Source organism: Schistocerca piceifrons, chromosome 1 (genome assembly GCF_021461385.2).
Source record: "Schistocerca piceifrons isolate TAMUIC-IGC-003096 chromosome 1, iqSchPice1.1, whole genome shotgun sequence".
In the NCBI taxonomy this organism is placed as follows: domain Eukaryota; kingdom Metazoa; phylum Arthropoda; class Insecta; order Orthoptera; family Acrididae; genus Schistocerca; species Schistocerca piceifrons.
Genome location: NC_060138.1, coordinates 938,900,945 through 938,925,768, shown reverse-complemented (window position 1 = coordinate 938,925,768; position 24,824 = coordinate 938,900,945). Strand labels below are relative to the sequence as shown.

Here is a 24,824-nt window from a genome sequence, read left to right as displayed (position 1 = left end):
TTTCCAAGGAAAGTAGTAATATCTGCTCTGGTCCTATGCTGCACTTCAGATGCTGCTCCCCAATAGCTGACTGTGGATGGTGCACAGAAAGGTCTTTTAGATTAGACGACTCTCCATCCAGTCCAGATACCTATAGCTGTAGTGTAGAGGACCCAAAAGTGCCCGTATAAGATTGAAAGAAATGCCCCGTATGGGCAAAAGTACTAAAATCCTAGTGTTAAAGTGCCAAGGCATTTGCAGCATAGTCCATAATATGAAGTGCTCCTAAGATAGTTGAAATCCGAAATTGACAGTAGTGAGATATTTGGGGAAAATTTAAGGTTATATCAGAAAGATAGGCTAATGGTAAATGGAGATGGTTTATTAGTTACAGTAGACAAGCAACTCAAGCCCACCAAGATAGATTTTTAAGTTGTGTGTGAGATTGTCATGTTGTGGGTGGGTTTAAACTTGTAGTTGGAATTTGCTTACCAGCAGACTCACTTTAGGTGTAACCAAAAACTATTGAGAAAACCTAATTTCACTAGTATGTAAATTGCCCAGTTGTACTGTGGTCACTTGAGGAAACTTTAATCATCCAAACATCAATTGGAAAAATTACAGTTTTTAAAGAGGTGGGCGTGACAAGGCGTACTGTGAAAAATTATTGAACACATTCTCTCATAATTACCTAGAACAGATTGTTCGTAAGTCAATGCACGATGGAAATATATTGGTTCAGGTAGCAACAAATAGACCTGACCCCTTTGGGAATGTCCCCATAGAAACTGGTATCAGTGATTTTAACACAGTTGTATCAACAATGATTATCAAAGTACAAACAGCGATGAAAACAAGAAGAAAGTTTTGGGTTATCAGGAAACTAGATAAGGAGGCAGTAATGTTGCCTTTCAATAAAGAACTTAAAAATTTAACTTGGGAGAGGAGCATGTGGACGAATGGTGGCCCATGTTCAAAAGAATAGTTGACCTTGCTCTTAATAGATATATGTACCTGGTAGAACAGCTCATAATGTGAGGGACTATCCAAGGGATACAGTCACTGGAGAGAGAGAGAGAGAGAGAGAGAGAGAGAGAGAGAGAGAGAGACTACTCCATAATAGCTGTAAATGAAGCATAGGATAGGGGGGTGGTGAATGAAACATTTGGCTGTCAAGAGAGCAATGTGTTGAAGTCTTCAGTGATTATCACAGCAGAATATTATTAAGGATCTCTCACAAAACCCGAATAAATTCGTAAATACGTAAAGGTTGTTAATGGTACCACCAAGTTAGTGTCCAGACATTCTTGGAACAGATAGGGACAGAACTTTGAAGATTGCAAAGCAAAAGCAGAAATACCAATCTTTGTTTTCAAGTGTTTCTTTACAAATGAAAATCAAGGGATATTGTAGCAGTTGAGTTCTAGAATGACCGCAAAGATGAGAGGTATAGGTATTAGTGTTGTAGGTGCTGAGAAGCAGTTCAAATTGCTGAAATCAATCAAATCTCCAGTGCACATGGAATACCTGCCAGATTCTGTCCCAAATTGACAGAGTTAGTCCCTCTTATAACTAGAATTTGTCATAGAGTCTTACCAAAAACCATGCTCAGTAGTTGGAAGAAGCACAGGTGACATCTGTCTAAAGGGTAGCAGGTCCACAAATTTGCCATCCAGTATCATTAACAACCATTTGTTGTAGAAGATAGATTTTCTAAACTCAAAACACAACAACAAATAGAATGACCATCTCCATACCAACCAGTGTGGATTCTGAAAAAAATTGATTATGTGAAACCCATTTCACACTTCTTTTCCCTCACGGCATTCTGAATGTAATGTAACAAGGCAATCAGATAGATGTAATACTTTTCGATTTCGAAAAAGTATTTGACTCGTTACTAATTTGCACTTATAATCATAAGTATGATTGAATTGGATATCAAGCATAATTTGTGACTGGGCTGAGGAGTTTTTGGTATGGAGGACGCAACAAGTTATCTTCGATGTAGAGTCATCGACAAATGTAGAAGTAATTTCAGGTGTGCCCAGGGGAAGAATGTCGTAATTCTTGCTGTTTATGTTGTATTAATGAACTTGCTGACAATATTAATAATAAGCTCAGACACTTCACAGATAATGCAGTTGTCGATAATGTACTGTTGAAAAAAGCTGAATGGAGTACTGAAAAAAAAAAAAAAAAAAAAAAAAAAAAAAAACCTGTATAAATATTTAATCAGACCTAGGAAGCCTACTTACAAAGCTAAAGAACCAACTTTAAATGATGACTCTGTGAATACACTACAAACCCCTATGTGTCACTACAGTAAGGATAGTTAGGACAAAATTAGTTTAATTATAGTGCACACAGAAACGTTTAAACAGCCATTTCTCCCGCACTTTCTGCGTGAATGGAACTAGAAGCAGCCCTAAATGGGAAGTACCCTCTGCCACGCACTTCACAGTGGTTTTCAGGTTATGAATGTAGGAGGATAGGTCAGCTCATTTGCTCAGTTAATAACTCACAAGAATGCAAACGGACAATAGAAGTGATATTATTATTATTTTAGGATGGTGACTGTGTTCTTCTAAGGCACTATGCCTAATCTGATAAGACTTTTCCATACACACAGGATCAAACTTCAAATTTATTGTCAACAATGATACATCAGTAACCCCATTGAAGTAGGCTTGTTTTTTTAATTTTATGTTGTAGAAGATAGAAGATTTTCTGAACTCAAAACACAACAAACAGAATGACCATCTTCATACCAACCAGTGTGGATTCTGAAAAAAATTGATTATGTCAAACCCATTTCACACTTCTTTTCCCTCACGGCGTACCGAACATAATGTAACAAGGCAGTCAGATAGATGTAATACTTTTGCACCTTAAGAATTGAAAAATGTAACAAACAACAATCATCACATATATTAATAATATTATACCTTCCGTGAACTAACAGTGTAGCTGTTCAATGAAATCTTTCTATTTATGTATGTGCAGCAAGCTTCCCATCTTCTGGGCTAATGCGGACTTGAGACCAAGAAACATGAGTGATCCAAAATGCAATTGTTTTTACCAGAAACTAGTATTTTCCGTATTTACAAAAAGTGCCACATTCAAGTCTCATTGCGTTAGTTGCACATTATTCGCTGGAAACTGGCGATTGATTTAGAAATTTAATCCTAAAACTTGGTTTTTTTTTCATTTCAGTTGCTTTCAGTTCCCCTTCAAGAAATAGTCCTCCAAGTTTACGTTTTCTTTCCATTCAAGTTTTTCCTGAGGATGGTGCTCATTTTCTAGTGTGTCAGAAAATATGTATAATTTCACAAAATTCATCTTGCATACTCTGATAATAGATCAAATTATTTCCATGCCAAGGTGTGCATATAATGGGTTCATCAACCACCTTGTCTCCACTCTTGCTCTACTGAAAACATTTCGTGCACTATACCTGTGTCACTTAGCTGCTCAAATACTGATTTACAGGTGTTGCTACGTGACCACTCATGCAAATTTTTATACTCTGTGTCTTCACCACCAGAAATTTGTATTCTAAATGAAAATATTTGTTCTAATTGTAACAAATACTTAGTTTTTCATTTGTATGTTTTCAAAAATAACCAAACATGTATGGATAATCCACAAGCACAATAGTCCACACCCGGATAACTGAAGAAAGTTTTATCAAAACTCAGTTTACTCAAAAAAGCAAATTTTTGAAGAAACAAATTTTTTAACTGTCATACCAAACTATCAATTGCGTATGTGAGATAACTTAACATTTACACAGATTTTGTAGGAACAATTCTGATTGTGTGTATGACATTTTGAAAATTTTCGTTGCTTATTTCAGAGTAAACGGACAGACTTTGCAAATTTTTTTAAAAGTTGATAAATCCAAAGATGAAAGTCTAAAGCTCTGTTAATATACATTGATTTTTTTCTGTTTCTTTATCTTCAACATTAATTGCCAAGGAAGCTACTTTACTGTTCATTTTGCCTAGAAATACAGTAATGTACTACAATATAACACTTCAGTATCATACTCTCCCATAAATGTTTGATAAGCAAAAGTGTGAAACAGCAACAAGCGTTACTGAAATACAACACAAAATCCTGGATACAACAATACTAAATTGGAAATCTATTGATCACCTTCAACAATGTCATAAAACTCTTCTGCTCTTTCTGGCATGTTAAAATGCCTTGTAACTTTTAAGACATACTTTTCCTTTTCCTTGCTGACAATGTTGTTCTTTTCCAAGGTGGCTGCTTTCTTCACTTCCTGGCTGCAGTTCATCGTCTACAGGACTTCCATTAAAAGTGTCAGATAGCAATGACAGTACCTTCTTCTTAGACTTTTCACAAGCCATCGCTCATATAGGCAGTTTCTTTGAAAGCCATCGTAGATTGTAGGACTTCTAGTCCACTGGACTTCAGATCCTTTGCTTCTTAATCTTTATTTTTATATCTTTGTGATGCCATGTTCCAGCACTTTATAGTAAGTATTCATTTGGTTAAGCAGTATCTTAACTTTTTCAGTAGTATTTATCCAGTCTACCAAACACTTTGTCAAGATTATATGTGAGACCACAAATAGGGAACTATGTACTAGCTTATTCAGTTACCTGCTTACTCCCATGAAGGCCATTAGCATGCACATCAGTACTGTGTTTTTATTTTAGACAGGTACAGTAGGCAGAAAATAAATGAATTTTATTCGGACCATTTTTCTGGCTGAGACACCTGAAGGTTTCTGAGAAAATCTGGTAAGAGCTGAGGCTACTTCATTGCATCCTTTTGGTGCTTCTGTTTGAAGCCAAGTATAAAGCTTTCCTTTCCTTTGTCTGCTGTCAGGAATGAATCATAATGCAAAAGTTGTACAACCAAACCTATCTTGAAGAATACTTCACCTACAGAGAGCATTGGTATTTGCTGATTTTATAGTACTGTATACCAAAACATGCTTTAACCACATTTGGATTTTCCTCCTTTATTGTTGCATAGAACTTTTTTGCATAAATTTTGTGCAACCTGTGGTGTTTTATTAATTGATTTTTTCTTCCAGATATTGATTTGAGAGTCTGTCTTTGGCCATCTCTGATGTTGCCTGAAATGTGGTACATACAGGTACTGTCCAACCATCATTTTCCTTTATGCTGTACTTTATTAAAACAGTATTATTCCTTTTTGGTTCTTTCGTGATGTTCCTTCTCCTTGACAAAGATGGCTTGAACTGAGCAATAATCAGGAATTAATGTTGTTGCATAAATCAATAATTTATTTCTATTGTTGGTTCTGGTGACAAGTGCTTTCCTACAGTTTATGTTGTTCTTTTCTGTTGAAACATTGTTGATATCCCTTTACGTGTCTCAGAAGAAAAGCACAGTTTGCATTTATTGACTTTTGCTTTAACTAGTGAGAGCAAATACTGAGTTTTGAAAAAACTCATAGTTTTCAATGCCCTATAACAACAGCAAATATCAGTTTTTGACAAATCCCTTTCAACAGGTCATGTATGGCAACAAGCTTGATCTGTAACAACAAAAATCTAAGTTTTGAATCATTGAGCACTTACTGACTTTTGAAGAAATGCTCCCCATTTGGTAGCTTGTTTTATTCTTAATAAACTGAGAGCATTTTTGTTCAGAATAAGCTGTTTGTAACTGTGAAGTAGTGAATTTTTGTGCTGGAGGCTATTTTGGAAAAATAATACAGTTCCTCATTTACAGCACATTGTCTTCATATAGGAAAAGAATAAACAGCAACAGTTAAGCAAATCTTCAGTGTATTCGCTTTCTCATTCGGTATTTGGATAGGAGGTTTTGTATCACTCTCATGACTGCATCATTTGTTCTTACTGAACTAATTTTCTTCTGTACCCCATGTTTTCATAGGGTAGTCACGTTAATTTTTGGATTTGGTAATGTTAGTGATAGAGGGTGGCTGGATACCCTCCCTGTTGCCACCAATTCCCCCACCCCCTCAAGGACAGAGTGTGTGTATACACCCCCATCTGCTTGTGTGTAGTGTTGCGTTGTGAAAGTGTTTGTACATTTTCTAAATGTTTGCATACCATGTAACTGAGATGGGAGATGGGTACCAGCCTGGTGTTTACATAGATGGTTGTGAAAAACTGCCTAAAAACGACATCCAGGCTGGCTTATACACCAGACATAGTTCATTTGCTGAGCAGATTTGGTCAGGGTGCGCCCCTGCCCCCCCCCCCCCCCCCCAAATCCTGGAAGCAGTGTGCTAATGCACATGTTTCTCTTATCAAGCTCATCCTTTTTTGATTTCAAATTATTGCTGTATAACATAACATCTGGATAAGGTGTGGGAAAAATGATAGTAACTGGACAATATTAAAAATTTATCATTGTGCAATTTTTTAAAAATATTTTTAATATAAGTATAATTAAATGTTTTCTGCACCCAGGCTTGGCAAAGTGTAAAACCAAGACGATGGAAAGCTGGAGGTACTGAGTTTACGAACCCAATTGTCATGTCAGAATCGGAAGTAGTGATACATAATGGTGAACTGCTGTCTGGAGTGCTTGACAAAACACATTATGGTGCATCAAGATATGGCCTTGTCCATTGTGTTTATGAGGTAAGAAGCATTCAGAATTTGGGATTCTAATGCCATTCCATCAGTCACGTTTTCAAACATGGGTTGATTCAGCCTAGTTTATTGGATAGTGTATGATGAAGTCCAGTAGCTCCTATAATTATCTTACATATTATAGTAATGGAAAAAAAAAATGTTATTGACAGTTTTCATTAAACATCGGCCAAAGTGACTGTGGTATAAATCTGATGTTGAATATGGTTTGAAATGGCTTGGAGTACAACCTGTCAGTGTTACTACAGGAAGACGAAAACATCTACTGGCTTACACATACTCTGGGCACCTGTCTGACAGACTGTGCATCACATAAATACTGAATCCCCATGATTTCTCAATATTCACATAGCTCTGACTGCTATGAATAATGGAAAGTACAGGTTGGAATAGCAACAATATTATGAAAAGGGTAGATTGCTATTCACTGTAAAGATGACACATTGAGTTGCAGAGAGGCACAATGAAAAGACTGTTACACATTGAGCTTTCGGTCAAAGCCTTCCTCAGAAAAGAAAGGAAAAAAGAACACACACACGCACACGCACACACACACACACACACACACACACACACACACACACACACACACACACACACGTGGCTGTGATCTCTGGCCAGAATGCAGCAGTGTCAAATGGCAGTAGCAACCTGGAGTGGTGCCTGAAAGGGGGAGGGTTAGCAAGGTAGAAGTGCAGAAAGAGAAGTGAGCACTGTCTGGTGGAGCATACAGGGACTACATAGACAGTGGCAAGACAAGGCTGCAAGGTGCAGTGGCAGGAGGCTGTTGGGATGAAAGGGGGGAGGGGGCTGAAGGAAGAAGAAAGCAGCAAAGAAGGGGTAAAAACCAGTGGGTGCCTTTGCAGAGAGTGTCGCACAGTGAGAGTGAGGGTATATGAATTGGGATGAGGTAACATGGGGGGAGGGGGGCAGAAAATGGTGGGTGGAGGGTGTGACTACAGTAACTTATTATAGATTGAGGCAGGGATGATTTCTATAACAGAGAATGTGTTGCAAGAATAACTCCCTCTTATGTAGTTAAGAAAAGCTGGTGGTGGAGAAAAAGATCAAGATGGTTCGGGTTGTGAAGCAGCCATTGAAATCAAGTATGTTATGTTCAGCTGCATATTGCATCACAGGCCGGTCCAATTTGTTCTGGACCACAGTTTGGCAGTGGCCATTCACCGTGGTGGACAGCTGGTTGTTGTCATACCAATATGAAATATAATAAACTTTATGTAACCAAGGTCCCACAAATATATACTTTTGACATTGTCAGCAGGGGGGAGGGTGGGGGGAGGGGATCTATAGTATTATAAACACTGAATAAATTTTCAACTGCAAAGATCGCTAAAATAGTCATTCATATACATGACCAGATTTGACAATTCTCTGTTGTCATATTCAGATCTATGTTTACATCATTACACAATCTTCTCCTGCAGTCCAGTAAGTGGTGCTATGTATTATATGAAAAGCTATTTGTCCACGAGACTCAAGAGGGCCATAGACACGGGATCTCAGGTAGATGCCGGGTTTCTTGACTTCCGCAAGGCGTTTGACGCAGTTCCCCACAGTCGTTTAATGAACAAAGTAATAGCATATGGACTATCAGGCCAATTTTGTGATTGGATTGAAGAGTTCCTAGATAACAGAATGCAGCATGTCACTCTCAATGGAGAGAAGTCTTCCGAAGTAAGAGTGATTTCAGGTGTGCCGCAGGGGAGTGTCGTAGGACCATTGCTATTTACAGTATATGTAAATGACCCTGTGGATAACATTGGAAGTTCACTGAGGCTTTTTGTGGATGATGCTGTAGTATATTGAGAGGTTGTAACAATGGAAAATTGTACTAAAATGCAGGAGGATCTGCAACGAATTGACGCATGGTGTAGGGAATGGAAATTGAATCTCAATGTAGACAAGTGTAATGTGCTGCGAATACACAGAAAGAAATATCTTCGATCATTTAGCTACAATATAGCAGGTCAGCAACTGGAAGCAGTTAACTTCATAAATTATCTAGGAGTAGACATTAGGAGTGATTCAAAATAGAATGACCATATAAAATTAATCATTGGTATAGCAGATGCCAGACTCAGATTCATTCGAAGAATCCTAAGGAAATGCAGTCCGAAAACAAAAGAGGTAGATTACAGTACACTTGTTCACCCACTGCTTGAATACTGCTCAGCAGTGTGGGACCCGTACCAGATAGGATTGATAGAAGAGAGAGAGAAGATTCAATGGAGAGCAGCGCACTTCGTTACAGGATCATTTAGTAATTGTGAAAGCGTTATGGAGATGATAGATAAACTCCAGTGGAAGACTCTGCAAGAGAGACACTCAGTAGCTTGGTATGGGCTTTTGTTGTAGCTTCGAGAACATGTTTTCACCGAGGAGTCAAGCAGTATATTGCTCCCTCCTACGTATATCTCGCGAAGAGATCATGAGGATAAAATCAGAGATATTAGAGCCCACATAGAGGCATACTGACAGTCTTTCTTTCCACGAACAATACGAGACTGGAATAGCAGGGAGAACTGATAGAGGTACTCAGGGTACCCTCCGCCATACACCGTCAGGTGGCTTGTGGAGTATCGGTGTAGATGTAGATGTTGGTATTGTGAGCTATACTAGAAGTCGGCATATCAGTTTTAAAATAACAACTATGTACACACATCTTATTGCACTGATTGAAAGTGCATTTCGGCAACTGGTTTTGACAGGTTTTGCTGTGATGTTCTGGTCTTCAAAAATCGTTATAAAAATGTTCATTGCGAATTGGAACCTCATACCAAGTTGCCATATTAGTGGATAAAATGCAAAGGTTTGTCAGAAATAAAATTTTTTTTAGTCAGAAAGCACCATGTCTACATGGCTATGTCGACATATGTAGCACTAGCAGATGATTGATAAGTCTAAAAAACACAATATATGCAGTAAAATGTACAATAGTGCATCTTTTTACATTAGCTTGACATGTTCCATTCATGGGAATGGAACATGTCAAGCTAATGTAATTAGAAGTGCTGTTATTCAATTTACTGTATATTGTGTTTTTTTAGTCGTAACGATCATCTGTGAGTTGTGAGTGCTAAATACACAGTTGCTTTATGATTGTACACATTTTATTTCTGACAAACTTTTGCGTAATGTGTTACATTTTATCCATTAATATGACAGCTTGGTGTAAGGTTCCAAGTTGCGATGAACACATTTTGTAACATTAATTTTTGAAGAGTGGTAGATGACAGCAAAACCTGTTGAAACTGGTTGTTGAAAATAAATAAGTGTTTATGTGATCATGGCTATAAAAAGTTCTCCAGTGGATGGAGCAAAGCTGGTACATGCCATGGCTGCTTTCACAGATGTGTGGCTTCTGGTGGGACAGGGTAAGCTTGTGCCAGGACTGGAACAGGAAGTGCTGGATAAATGGATTGGGGATATTATGCCTGTGGCAAGGGATCGAGATTGAAAGGGGCACAGTGTAGACTAGGATACTGTGGAGATTGGGTGTGCAATGGACCACCCACTTTAGGAGGGTGGGAAGGAACTAGGGTAGGATGTTCCTCGTTTAAGGGCATGATGGTCAAAGCCATTATGGAGGATACAGTTCAGTTGTTCCAGTCTGGAGTGGTACTGGCTGACAAAGGGGGGCCACTCCTTTCTAGCTGATTCTTGGGGGCAGTTGGAGGATTTTGGGTGTCTGGGGATATGCCATGGGAGATCTGTTTGTGGTTTAGGTCCGGGGATAGTGTCTATCTATGAACGCCTTTGTGAGACCGTCAACATAATGGTTAAGGGAGCTCTTGTTACAGCAGGTATGCAATCCCTCAGTGACCAGGCTGTATAAAAAGGATTTTGTGATGTGGGTGGGATGGCAGTCGGCAAAATGCAGCTACTGATATTGGCTGGTGGGCTTAAAGTGGAGACACCCACCTCTGCCTTCATTTGCCAATTTCCTACAGTATTTCCCATTTCCCCAATGCCATCCCTGCCACAATGGTCTCTGCACTATCTTTTGTGCAGCACTTCAGAAAAGTATCCCTTTCACTGGCTAAAACTCGGTCCCACATCTTGTTCATGGAATCCCCCCCCCCCCCCCCTTTTCCCCACGCAATATGTTGTAGCATAACTATAAAAATTTCTTTGTCTGGATACTACCCCTCCTTTCACAATGACCTTCACCTCTTCAGATCCACCCATCTCTGTTCCTTATAAACCTAGTGCTACAAAAATCCATCTCTGTGGCACAAGCTTCCCAAAACTGCCTCTGCCCCTTCCACAAGAATCTGGTACTGTGCAATCCCTCATACGTACATAACATCTCTGAAATTGAATCCCTTGCCTCGTCAACCACTCACAACAACCAGACCCTTCCTAGTTAACCTTTCCAACTTGTCACATCCCTCAAAATTCCCTATCAACATTCCAATAAGTTCAGAGCTGAAACAATCCCAGATCAAAAAATGGTTCAAATGGCTCTGAGCACTATGGGACTCAACTGCTGAGGTCATTAGTCCCCTAGAACTTAGAACTAGTTAAACCTAACTAACCTAAGGACATCACAAACATCCATGCCCGAGGCAGGATTCGAACCTGCGACCGTAGCGGTCTTACGGTTCCAGACTGCAGCGCCTTTAACCGCACGGCCACTTCGGCCGGCCAATCCCAGATCACTATTGTTAACCTTTTCACCAAAATCCTCAGCCCCACAGAAGTTTCAGTTTTATCCAAAGGTGTCACCATCAGCCCTGCACCCAAATTTAACCGTATTGGACTTGTTAAACACCTACTTTCCCTCTTTTGATCCCTGCAATACAAACACTTTTTTTGTCATCAGACCTACCAACCAAAGCCAACCTAACCCCAACACTGAACCCTGCCTGTACCAATTTATATTACTATTCAACCATGATCCCCCCCCCCATCCTACCTGATCTATAATTGCATACCAGGTATTCCTTACCTTCAATTTAGCTTCACCATCATTCTCCAGCTATGTACCAACCAGTTGCCTGAAATCTAGCCTTTCATGTCAAAGATACCAACCACTTTATTCACTGGCTGTCCACCATTCCCACCTCCCTATAACTCCTAGTTCCCTACTGGTCACTGTTGACACCACTTACCTAGACACCAACTTCCCCTATACCCATAGTCTTGCTGCAATTGAAAATTTCGTTTTCCAATGTCCTTCGGACTCCAAACCCACTACCTAATTCCTTGTGCTACTAAATAACACATCCTAACACACAACTATTTCACTTTTGAGGGAAAAGTACTCAAATAAATCCACACCGCAGCCATGGACACCCGCATGGCACACTCCTATGCCAATCTATTTATGGATTATCTAGAGAAGACCTTCTTTGCCTCCCAAAACCCCAAATACTTGTCTAGTTCAGATTTATTGATGATACCTTCATGATACAAACTCAGGACCAAGACACCCTACCATCATTCCTTTACAACCTCAACACTTTCTCTCCCTTCTGCTTCCTCAACCCAGCCACCTTTCTAGGTGTTGACCTCCTCTTCTCTTGAAAGCTCCATCTACATGTTCATCCACATTAAACCTACCATCTCTACCCCAACGTGGCTCGTGCACCAGAGTGGGTGCATAACCAAATACTTCAACACTTACTGGTGGATAACCAACGTCATATACTTGCTCCTTTATAACCGTCCCCTCTGGATCTGTACCTTGATGGCCTCTCCCTCAGTGTGGTGGACTTGCAGAATTTTTTGGTACTGGTCTTTGATCCCAGTTGACATGCCTTCCCCATATTCATCAGCTAAAGCAGACATATTGGTTGCACCTCAGTGCTCTACGATGTCTCAGCAATACGAACTGGGGAATGGGCTGCTCTATTCTTTTCTGGCTCTGCAAAGCACTGGTCCAGTCGTCTGGGTTGAAGAAGTCATTCAACATTACCTTCGATGTTACGTATGCTGGACCTGATACACCATTGTGGGGTACAACTGGCAACTGGTGCTTTTCGGACTAGCCACCTCCTCGTAGAGGCTATGTTTCCACCATTATGGGTTCTGTGCCATCAACAATTCATCACTTATGTGTTATATATCCACTGTTCCCCAAAGCACCCAAACTACTCTCCCCTCTTTTCATTTCTGGAGGTCCACTTCCCACAACAATGGCTCAGGCATGGGACCTTGATTGTCATCCACGTCCAGTCCCATTTCTCAGAATTCCAGCTTCCCCTCTTCCACCTGTTCTCCAGGCCTGCTCTTGTACACTCTCATTGCTTATCTCCTGTCCTGACCTATCACAGGCTCCGAAAGACTTGGCTCTGCCTCAAGCCCTCCGCCACCAATTCTTCTTCATTCTTGACGTGTTTCTGGATTCAAAAGCAGTCTATATTGAGGCACTATGGTTGCCAGTCACACTGGCTTTGCTTACATTCATGCGTGATGTAATGAACGCCACTTCTCGCCAGATGGCTGCAGTGTTTCCACTGAAAAGTTGGTAGCCGTCTCTCGTGCCATTGGGCATTTCCGTTCCTGCACTGGTGAGCACTCTCTCATCTATAGTAACTCCTTGAAGAGTTCACAAGCTCTTAACCAGTGTTGCCCTCATCATCATTTGGATCTGACTACCCAGGACTTCCTTTTTGCCCTAAAATTGTGTGGCCACTTGGTAGTGTTTATATGGTCCTGGGTCATGCTGGGATCTGGCCACTTGATGGCTTTTGTCTGGACCCCGGGTCATGTTGGGATTCCGGGGAATCACCTTGCTGGCTGACTCTCCACATTGGCTACTGGCAAGCCGTCTCTTGAGGTCTGGACATTTGATTGGTATTATGCTGTCAAGTTCTAAGGATTTATGATACAGAATGACATACTCACTTTGACGAACAAACTGCAGGCGATAAAGTAGACCACGAATCTGTGTAGGTCCTCCATGGTGGCCTCTTGCAAGGAGTCCATCACCCTTTTTTATCACTTTGTCTAAGAGGCCACCTCACCCTTATTGGCTCATTGAGAAGTTGTCAGGGTGCCGTGTTACCTCCTCTGCCCCAACCAGGAATGGCTGTCTGGGCTTGGGGGTCTGCCTTGCCCCACCTGATCTTTCGTTCTTCTTTCCCCTTCTTGCACATTCTCATTGTGTTTTGTTGGTGTTCTTCCTGTGTTTTCCTGTGCTTACCTCACCCTGTCCACATTTCTAATCATTTGTGCGTGTTATTGGATGGGATGCCTCCAATAAGTGGTGGGGGCTATGATCCCCATTGCACTTTCTGTCTTTGAGGGCATCTAGTAGACCTTGAGGTTTTGTGCACTTGGCCCTTCTTTCAAGTGTGCTTTTGCTGACTTGCCTGTTCTAGGTAGGAGGGACTGATGAATGACCTCTTGCTTTGGTCCCTTTAATTGTTAAACCAGCAAACCAACCATTAAGCACACCAGCCATCAACAGTACCTGCATTTCGAGAGGTACCATCCCATCCAAACCAGATATCCCTTCCATAAGTCTGGCCCCTCAGGGATGGACCATCTGCTGTTACAAGAACTCCCTTGACCATTATGTGACGGTATGACAAAGGCCATCACAGACAGGCACTATCCCCAGATCTAGTCCACAAATAGATTTTCCATGCCATATCCCCATGCATCCGGCAATCCTGCCACCACTTTGGAGAACTAGCTACAAAGGAGTGCCCCCTTTGTGAGCAATACCACCCCAGACTGGAACAACTGAACCATATCCTTCACCAGGGCTTTGATCACCTATTATCATGACCTGAAGTGAGGGACATTCTGCTCAAGAGCCATCCCACCCCTCCTAAAGTGATGTGCCATTGCCCACCTGACCTTCACAAGATCCTAGTCCATCCCTATGTCACTTTCCAACCCAAACCCTTGCCACAGGTATCATATCCCTTTGGAAGACCCAGGTGCAAGACCTGCCCAATCCACCCACCCAGCACTTCCTATTCAGTCCTATCACAGGCTTATCCTAATCCATCAGAGGCCAGGTCTCCTGTGAAAGCAGCCATGTTATTACCATCTCTGCTACAATCATTGCATAGCTTTTTGTATTGGTATGACTACCATGTACCCAAGAGTAAACTGGATCATCCTACGGCACAACATACACTTGAACGTAACATGCTTGATTTCAATGGCTGCTTCACAACCCAGACTGTCGGATTTTCTCTTCCACCATCAGCTGTTCTGAGCTGTGTAAGTAGGGGATATCCTTACAACACATTCTCCACTTGTAAAACCATCCCTGCCTCAGTCTTCAGTAAGCTACTGTCCTCACAGCCTCCAACCAATAGTTTCTGCCCCCTTCTGTTACCCTCATTGTGCGCCACTTCCTGCCGACACACCTGCCAGTCTTTCTTTCTTCTCTCCTTTCCCACTCACTGTTCCTGTTCCCTCCTCCGCAGGCTCTTGAGGCTGCTCATAGCGGTCTTGTCTTGCCACTTTCTACATAGTCCCTGTATGCTCAGCCAGGTGGTACTCACTTATGTTCCCACACCTCTACCATGCTATCCTTTCCCCTTCCAGCCACCACTGCAGGTTGCTGCTCCCACCTGGCACAGTTGCATTCTGGCCAGAGATAAAGGTCATGAATGCATGAGGTGTCCTGCCCCCTGTCATGATGGAGGACATGCAAGACATTATAAATAATATTTGAATGCATGTGGTAAAAGTTTCTTTCCACAGAATGTATGTAAATGTGAAAATCCAGATGCGCAGCGTGAAAAATGAGAACTAGTATTTTCAAAATAATATTTTTGTAGTTCTTGTTCCCAGGAATTTTTGGTCTTATATTTGATAATTGTATGGATTATTAATAGCTGTCTTAAGTAATTATGTTACCAATAAATTACATAATGTGGGTTTGAATTTGATAAAAACTTTCTAAAGCCAAGATCACATAGATATTTCTTTACTTACAACATCCGGTTTTGACAGCCTTTGCTGTCATCTTCGGGTCTTCAAAAAATTTTGGTATAAAATGTATTCATTTTGAACTGGAACATCACACGTAGTTGTCAGGTTAGTGACTAAACTGTAGCACACTATACAAAGGTTTGTTACAAATAAAATATTTAAAATCAAAAAGCACCTTGTATATGTAGTGCTCACAGGTGATTGTTACATCATACAGATCACAGTACACAATAAAATATAAAATGCACAGTAGCACATCTGTTTACATTAGCTGGTCAGGGTACAACTGTTATAACTTATAAGCCATCTAAGGCACATGTTCATTGATTAGAACACGTCCAGCTAACATAAAGATTAGATTAGATTGGATTAATACTAGTTCCATGGATCATGAATACGATATTTCGTAATGATGTCGAACGAGTCAAATTTTCCGATACATGACATAATTAAGTTAATTTAACAACATAATTAAGTTAATATAACAACTTTTAATAATTTTTTGTTTTTTCTTTTTTTAACAATTTTTTGTTTGGTTTTTTTCTTTTTTTTCTTAATTTATATCCAAAAATTCCTCTATGAAGTAGAAGGAGTTGTCATTCAGAAATTCTTTTAATTCCTTCTGAAATACTTGTTGGTTATCTGTCAGACTTTTGATACTATTTGGTAAGCGACCAAAGACTTTAGTGGCAGTATAATTCACCCCTTTCTGTGCCAAAGTTAGATTTAATCTTGAATAGTGAAGATCATCCTTTCTCCTAGTATTGTAGTTATGCGCACTGCTATTACTTTTGAATTGGGTTTGGTTGTAATAACAAATTTCATAAGAGAGTATATATACTGAGAAGCTACTGTGAATATCCCTAGATCCTTAAATAAATGTCTGCAGGATGATCTTGTGTGGACTCCAGCTATTATTCTGATTACACGCTTTTGTGCAATAAATACTTTATTCCTCAGTGGTGAATTACCCCAAAATATGATGCCATATGCAAGCAATGAGTGAAAATAGGCGTAGTAAGCTAATTTACTAAGAAGTTTATCACCAAAATTTGCAATGACCCTTATTGCATAAGTAGCTGAACTCACACGTTTCAGCAGATCATCAATGTGTTTCTTCCAATTTAATCTCTCATCAATGGACACACCTAAAAATTTTGAATATTCTACCTCAGCTATATGCTTCTGATTAAGGTCTATATTTATTAATGGCGTCATACCATGTACTGTACAGAACTGTATGCACTGTGTCTTATCAAAATTCAGTGAGAGTCCATTTACAAGGAACCACTTAGTAATTTTCTGAAAGACATTATTGACAATTTCATCAGTTAGTTCTTGTTTGTCAGGTGTGATTACTATACTTGTATCATCAGCAAAGAGAACTAACTTTGCCTCTTCATAAATATAGAATGGCAAGTCATTAATATATATTAAGAACAACAAAGGACCCAAAACTGACCCTTGTGGTACCCCATTCTTGATAGTTCCCCAGTTTGAGGAATGTGCTGATCTTTGCATATTATGAGAACTGCTTATTTCAACTTTCTGCACTCTTCCAGTTAGGTGTCCCACTCATGCCACAATACTTGAGCTTGTCTAGCAGAATTTCATGATTTACACAATTAAAAGCCTTTTAGAGATCACAAAAAATCCCAATGGGTGGTTCGTTTATTCAGATCATTCAAAATTTGATTGGTGAAAGCATATATGTCATTTTCTGTTGAAAAACCTTTCTGGAAACCAAACTAACATTTTGTTAGTACTTTATTTTTACAGATATGTGAAGCTACTCTTGAATACATTACTTTCTCAAAAATTTTGGATAAAGCTGTTAGAAGGGAGATTGGACGGTCATTGTTGACATCAGACCTACCCCTTTTTTTATGCAAAGGTATAACAATAGCATATTTCAGTCTATCAGGGAAAACGCTACTGTGCATTTGATTTTGTACCGTGATTTTTATGACGTAACAATCACCTGTGAGTACAACATATATGAACATGGCGACGTGCACGAGGTAAGTGTTTGATTTTAAATGTTTTGTTTATGACAGACCATTGTGTAATGTGCTACACTTTAACAACCAACTTGACAACTTGGCATGGGGTTCCAATTCAAAGTAAACACATTTTATAACAAAGATATTTGATGACCTGAAGATGACAGCAAAGCCTGTGGAAACCAGTTCCTGTAAATAAAGAAATATTAATGAGATCTGGGATGTAGAAAGTTTTTAGCTAGTTGTACAAATCATTTCTTCTGACTTCTCACCATGAGAAAATTCAAGGGCTTGAATTTCTTGAATCTTTATGTTCTTAATTGAAAATTATGCTCTTGCCTGGTCAACAGTTTTGCGACTCACTTTGTGTAATGTTTGCAGTTTGTTTAAAGTGTGATTTATATCTTTACTTTTTACTGAATATTTCCTAGATGTTTGAAAATGTATCGCATATTGAAATATCAAGGTGAAATAAAAACTTTGCTAGTTTTGTCGAGAGTCATGTCAAACTCATTGCTAAGAGTTGATCATAGTATAAGACAGTATTACACTCAGCTATTCTCCTAGGACAATATTGAGTGAAAAATATGTATAAAGGTTTTTCTATGTTCAGTGTTAAAAAATTTTTTGTTACTAAATAAATCATATGAAAATATAATATGATAATGGTTGAGACAATGTTTTATCCTTCTGTATTGCTATTTCTTCATTTCACCATATTGAATTACAGCACAGAAAGAGAAGCTTTCTGTTTTGAACCTTTTTTACTCTTGGTATATAACTCCTTAGGAGGTGATGTAGCAGATGACGAAAAACGGTACTATGTTATTGTCCACTTGCTCCAGAACAAAACAGGTCCAGTCATTGTGCACAATATGTTTTGACTGGTTGCTTGGAAATATGATGTTTATAGTATTGATCAGTTAAGTATAACTCCTCCTATATGTATACAAAACAATATTTTTAATTGCAGTTTTGTGTTCATTTCAGTTGTATGGCGGTGTATGTGCAAGTAAGCTACTTAGCTCCTTTACCAAACTGTTTACATCATTTATGCAAAGGGAAGGCTTCACACTAGGCATTGAAGACATCTTAGTTGTAGAGGAAGCAGACAGGCAAAGGACGGCCATCATACAAGAATGCAGAAAGGTACCACATAAAAAAATTGATTGTAATTCTGCCTATAAATCAATGGAATGTGATTGATTCAGAGTCTCATTAAAAAATATAAATAACAAGTTAATGAGATTAAAGGGAATATCTAAATGTTCTACAGATGTGAACTAAAAAGCACACTGAATTTTATTTACATGTGGCTGAGCAATTCAGATGGGAATATTTTTGAATTAAAAGTCATTTTATCTTTATTTCTGTAGAAAAATCTGTAGTTTACACTAAGCTCATGTTTTAACTTCAGCATGTAAGCTTCCCCTGCTTGGTAAGTTAAACTAAAGGGAATCAGTGAGAGAATTCCTTTATCAACCTGCACAAGGGATTGGACAAATCTGTGACTCTGTCTGAATAAACCTAGCTTGTATTGTATGTCAGAGGGGCAGATAGTACACTCTGACACAAAGTCCAGCTATATTTGCCAAATATCATATATAATTTCTCAGACACAGTTTACAAAATTTAATAATTGCTTTCAAAAATATGTGGAGAGGTTTATTGAATGAGGGTTAATTTGAAATTGAATTAAAATATGCTATTTATTCAGTATCAGAAATAAAGCGACTAGTGATCATAACAAATTAGATGTGTGGAAGAGAATCACCCAATTGAGTTGTAGAATTGAAAAGTAAAGTAGTAAAGTTAGGGTTTTTGGACAGATGTAGAATTTCTGTCTGTATGTCCCATGATAGACTTATAAATGCAAAGCCCTGTTCTGCAGTAAATGCTTGTAAATAGGTAGGTGTATGCAGCCATATGATCAAATGAAATATCAGTTCAAGTTCCAAAGTGTCAAGAGTATTCCAAGTCAAATGAACTGTCTACTAGTTGTTCAAGGTTAGTCTAAAACTGCACCTCCTCCTCCTCCTCCTCCTCCTCCTCCTCCTCCTCCTCCTTTCTCTACCTGGAGGAATAGCAAGTTGTATCCATCTGCATTCTCCATTCCTGTTTCCACATGAAATGTTATTCAGAAATACATGTAACATCTACATGGTTTGTAGACTGCATTTAATGAGAAACCCATTCAAACACCAAGCATCAAAAAGTGGACATTGGAGAGATGCATATTTGGAATTACTGGGAGGGACAGAATAACAAATGGTTCAAAAAACAAAGTGAGGTGGAAGATGTAATTATGCCAAAATGAGGTGGAGCTGGGCAGGACATATAGCCAAGCAGTTGGATTGTAGATGAAGCAAGGAAGCTCTTTGCCCTATTTGAAGAGGTAAGAAAGGGTGATATGATAGCATACTGGGAGGTGAGTAAATGACATTAAAAACATGCAGGAACAACACTGATGTTTGTGGCTAAATACTATACTGGATGGAGAGATGTTTATTCGGAAGTTGTTGTCAGTTGCCTGATGTCGATGTGAGTATAACACAAGTGTATGAATAGAACCACATTTGTATTGGGGAGGCTCAATTGGAAGAGCTTCTGCTTTAAGGGGACACAGTCGCGAGGGAACTCCCATAAGGAATCAATGCTAAAACGAGCAAACGTCAGGTACACTTTCTGAAGTAACTAATGGAGATAAAGACCTGAAACTTTTACAGTGTACAGCTGAAACATCATTCTCAAATCACATAAAACTGGTTAATGTATTTTACATATTTCATGAGTAATCATTTTTTTTTTGTTCTATAGGACAAACAATTAAAACTTTTCTAAACACCTTGGAGCTTGAAAATCTGTTCTTTTTATCACTACTGGTCTATTTTTTTATCTAATTAATCATCGTTGTATTAACAAGAGATACTGTAAGTCTGATGTCTGTAGCAGTCATAGTTTTTGAGAAAAGTGTACCAGAAGGTCAAAAAATGTAGTTTTGAGAAAAATGGTATTTAAGTTTTACATGCAAGAAAGTAATGTACAATGTCATACAGACACACTTTTAAAACATTCCAGGGCTATACTGTGGCTCAGCTTCTTGATCTTTATCTTCTTTTCTTCGTTTCTTTGATCTTCTGGCTATCCTGGCCTCCTTGGTAGCATTTCCTGCAGAAATATCAGCTTAACGGATATAGTCCATGTCAATCGTTTTCAGTCCCCTTTTAGTATTGATACCATCCTTTGTTCCCAAGAGTCTTAATACATCAGTCTTCTTTGACACACCAGCATTGAAGCACATCACTGCATCATGAACACCAAATTTTAGTGTTTCTTTTCTAACGAAAACAGTTTTTGGTAGCCTTATCCAAATGACAGAATTCAAACTTTCATTTGGGTTTTGAGTTAATCCATGGAGACACTTTTTCACGAGCTCTTGTCGGCTAAGGTCTCTGAAAATGGGTTTCACAGCTAGCAGGATTTTTTCTGGAATTGAATGTTTGTGCTTATAGCTGGAAGATGTAGCTGGGTTGTTGAATTTGCACCAGCTGTCAGGTCCCCGTGGGCAAAGGTTATGTTGTGGTTTCTCATCTGTTGAAATTTTATGAAAGAATATAGCCCAGATGGCTCTCCTCATTGCTTCTACACTGTTGCAGTTATTTCTAATGACCATACCATAACAAGTCTGGATCCTGTCTATTTCAGCCTTTGTCAGGCCCCCTTTACCACCTAACTTTTTTTCCTTACATATCTTTAGAAGTCGTGATCCCATTCTTTTCTGTACATGTCCTATACATTCCAGTTTATTAATTTTGACTCTAGGCCCATAAGGTTTATCTTCTACCACTTTCTGATAAGCCTTACTGTCCCCGTCCCCAAGATAGTCTGTATAGAGGATACCTCTTGACTGCACAGACCTTTGGAAAATGTTAGCAATACCAGACACTTCCATGCCTCCACTTAAACCATCATAGTCCTTTTTGCACACATGTTGTATAGTGGGATTTTTGCTACAGATGTCACAGAACTTAGTAATAATTTCAATATCCAGAACCTTCCCAGTATCAAAAGAAGTTGCTGACACAATGCCATTTAGGGATGTATGCCCACGTTTCTGCCAACTCCCATCAAAACCAGCAGAAATTTGCCTTGGGTCAGATTTCGTATCATTCAACTGAACTGCTTCTTTGGCTGCTTTCAACATTGTAGATTCACTTACCTCAGCTACAACTGCACCAATAGTGTTGTTGTAAACATCAAACTTTCTTGGAGGTGGAGGAATGTTCATCACTGCACAAAGAACAGCACCTGCACTTCACCCTTTTCCAATAGATCTAAGTGCATACACTAATCTTATATTGTTTTCATACAATATGCTTCTTGTTACGTGGGATGACATTGTATTGGCAGTACAGCTACATTCCAAACATGTCAAAACTAAATTACAAACAATTGCCTTGGTTTTCACCACATCTTTGTGCAAAGTAACGTTTCCACCACAGTTTTTACAATTTGTGTGTTTTTCGATAAGTTCACGTAATAACTTCATGGAGATCAGAATGTTTGTGTCAGTAACAACAGAAACACTGTTCACACCACATATTGCATTGTCACGCATTTGAGAGGCACTTGGAAAACCGGCAGCACCTAGAAGCTTCTTGCTTGAAGCACTGACACTCGCACTGACTTCACTTTCAATATTATTATCTGCCCTCTGTTCAAAACTAGCAGTTTCGCAGTTTATTTTTACATATTTATTTCCACGAAACTTAGGCTTATATCCAAACTTCCTTATTCTACCCATTGTGTTACAACGTTTCACAAAATCATTACATTTGTATCACCAAAAAGTAAACAACTAGGATGAAGAAACTGACAAAAGATTGTCGACAATGCAGACAGGCTGGCAAACATCAGAATAACAATTCTCTCTTGCAACCCAAATAAAGAGTATTTATATCCGTGGAACATAAATGATTGTTGTACTGTAGTCAATGCTGACTACTGCGAAAGACACAGCAAAAATGGATGTGGCGCTAGTTACCATGCTTCACGAACAAATTAATAACCCTGAATCCAATAATCAGATTTGTATGAAACAAACGGCATTTTGTAGCCAAATAATTGGAGCATAGATTAAGACTAAAATTTGAGCCTGTTCGCGACTGTGTCCCCTTAAGCAGCATATGGCAAGATGCACATATGTTTAGATTTGCTTCACTACTGAGCAGATCTGTATGTTCCAGACTCAGCGGACTGTACAGGAGGCATCTGGCCCAGATTAAAATGGGGGGATCCAACAGGGAGTGATCCTCTGTTGTCAGTAGGGTGCAGTTTAACAGACTTGAAAGTAATGAATTGATCAATCAGTTGTAGTTGCAGTTAAATCAAATGGGTCATAATGGATTAAATAATTTATACGTGCAAAACTTTTAAATCAGTTTGTATCAGACTCCTGCTATTTCTATTACTGGATTTCTTTGTTTCAAATTAATCTCAATTGCAGGTTGGTTTAAAAGCTGTAGCAGCAGCACTTAACATTACTGATGAAGAGCCAGACAAAGAAGAGGTGAAAGAAAAGCTTCTTAAAGTTTATGGAGATCGAAATGCTAAATGGAGAACACTTATTGACAGAGCTTATAAACGTCAGTTGGATAACTTCACAAACAACATCAACGGGTATATTTGTAATACTGGATGAGTGTGTGCTTATGTACGCCTTTATAAAACGTATTTGATACTGATGTTTATTTCCAGGGCATGTCTTCCATCAGGTTTGCTGCAGAAGTTTCCCATGAATAACTTGCAGTTAATGGTGCAGTCGGGTGCCAAAGGATCCACAGTAAATACTATGCAAATTTCATGTCTTCTGGGACAGATAGAATTGGAAGGAAAGCGTCCGCCATTAATGGTGTCAGGAAAGTCACTTCCGAGTTTCCTGCCATTTGATATGAGCCCACGTGCTGGAGGTTTCATAGACGGCCGATTCATGACAGGCATACAGCCGCAGGAATTTTTCTTCCATTGCATGGCTGGTAGAGAGGTAAAAATTACATTTGTCCTATGTGTTGGCATTAATTTTGTTGAATAGCAGTGATAAATGCTACAGTCTTTCCGAAGGTCATTCACTTATGTTTTTGAAGTCTCTGCAGTTTGTGTCCTTGCTGGTAACATTGTTGTTCTCGTCAAACTATTCCAGTTATGCTGTTAGTTGCTACTTACCCATATAACATTCTGGAATGAACTGTAGCTCTGCTGATCTGTGCATGATTTTTATTCGAAGTGTGAAAAGTTGAAAAATATTCAGAATGTCTTTGTTCAATTTGGTGATAAATATTTAAATAGCACAGCTACTAAAGAGATGCCCACAAAAACAGAAATTCAGATTTGTCACCATGCCTGATGGACTGCTCGGAATGTTATGTATGCATTGTGTAGTCCTTGTTTTACGTATTAGTATGCTCCTTTAGGTACAGTCAGTTTAAAAATAAAGAACGTGTCCTCCCTTTTAGGATATGCTCCATTATGTAGGTATACCCCAATATTTGTTTCCCTTTCCTAGGTTGACATTCGAGGTGCAGCCCAAAAGTTCTCCAAACTTGGGTGAACCGTGCTTACAAACGGTAGTATAACCAAAGACCACTAGAAGCAGCATAATACATGTTTTGTGCACATCAGTATGCCTAGCAGCTTGGACCTAAGTGGATATGTTTGTTGGTGGGCAGTTTTCCATTCTGATGTTTGCTTATGTTGGTGATTTTGCAATGACCAACCTAAGAGAACAGGATTGCTGTATCAAGTTCTGTTTTAAACTCGGTAAAACAACCGCAGAAATGTTCAGAATTTTAATTCAAGCGTTTGGTACTGACACCAGACGCAGACATATGACTAGTTTAAACATGTTAAAATGGCTGGACATACGACGATGATGATGATGATGATGATGATGATGGTCATCATCATCATAATCATCATCATCCAGGAGGACCATTTACCGGTATTACACCAAAAATGGCAATGCTGTTTGGAATATTATTATGAAAGATGTTATGTAAACCATCTATGACATCTATTGATCTAAAGTCACTGAGGAAGGATTTGAGATGGAAAAAGTGGCACAGGAATGACTGGATCCTACATCATGGCAATGCGAGACCACATACAGCTTTCATCATGCAGCAGTTTTTGGTAAAAAAGAAGGTGGTAATTCTTCCTCAACCCCCGTATTGATCCAACTTAGCTCTGTTTGATTTCTTTCTTTATCCAGAATTAAAAATGAAGTTGAA

The 24,824-nt window shown here is 39.1% G+C and overlaps 1 protein-coding gene across 1 annotated transcript in view; it reads left to right on the top strand.

Moving 5' to 3' along the window:
* The window catches only part of LOC124776695 (DNA-directed RNA polymerase I subunit RPA1), a 307,614-nt gene that overhangs the window by 125,768 nt on the left and 157,022 nt on the right, over positions 1 to 24,824 (top strand). Inside the window, exons 12-15 of the mRNA XM_047251802.1 lie at positions 6,425 to 6,598; positions 18,529 to 18,687; positions 23,045 to 23,217; positions 23,296 to 23,581. Coding sequence (XP_047107758.1) covers positions 6,425 to 6,598; positions 18,529 to 18,687; positions 23,045 to 23,217; positions 23,296 to 23,581 — 792 coding nt within the window. The remainder of the gene's footprint in view (positions 1 to 6,424; positions 6,599 to 18,528; positions 18,688 to 23,044; positions 23,218 to 23,295; positions 23,582 to 24,824) is intronic.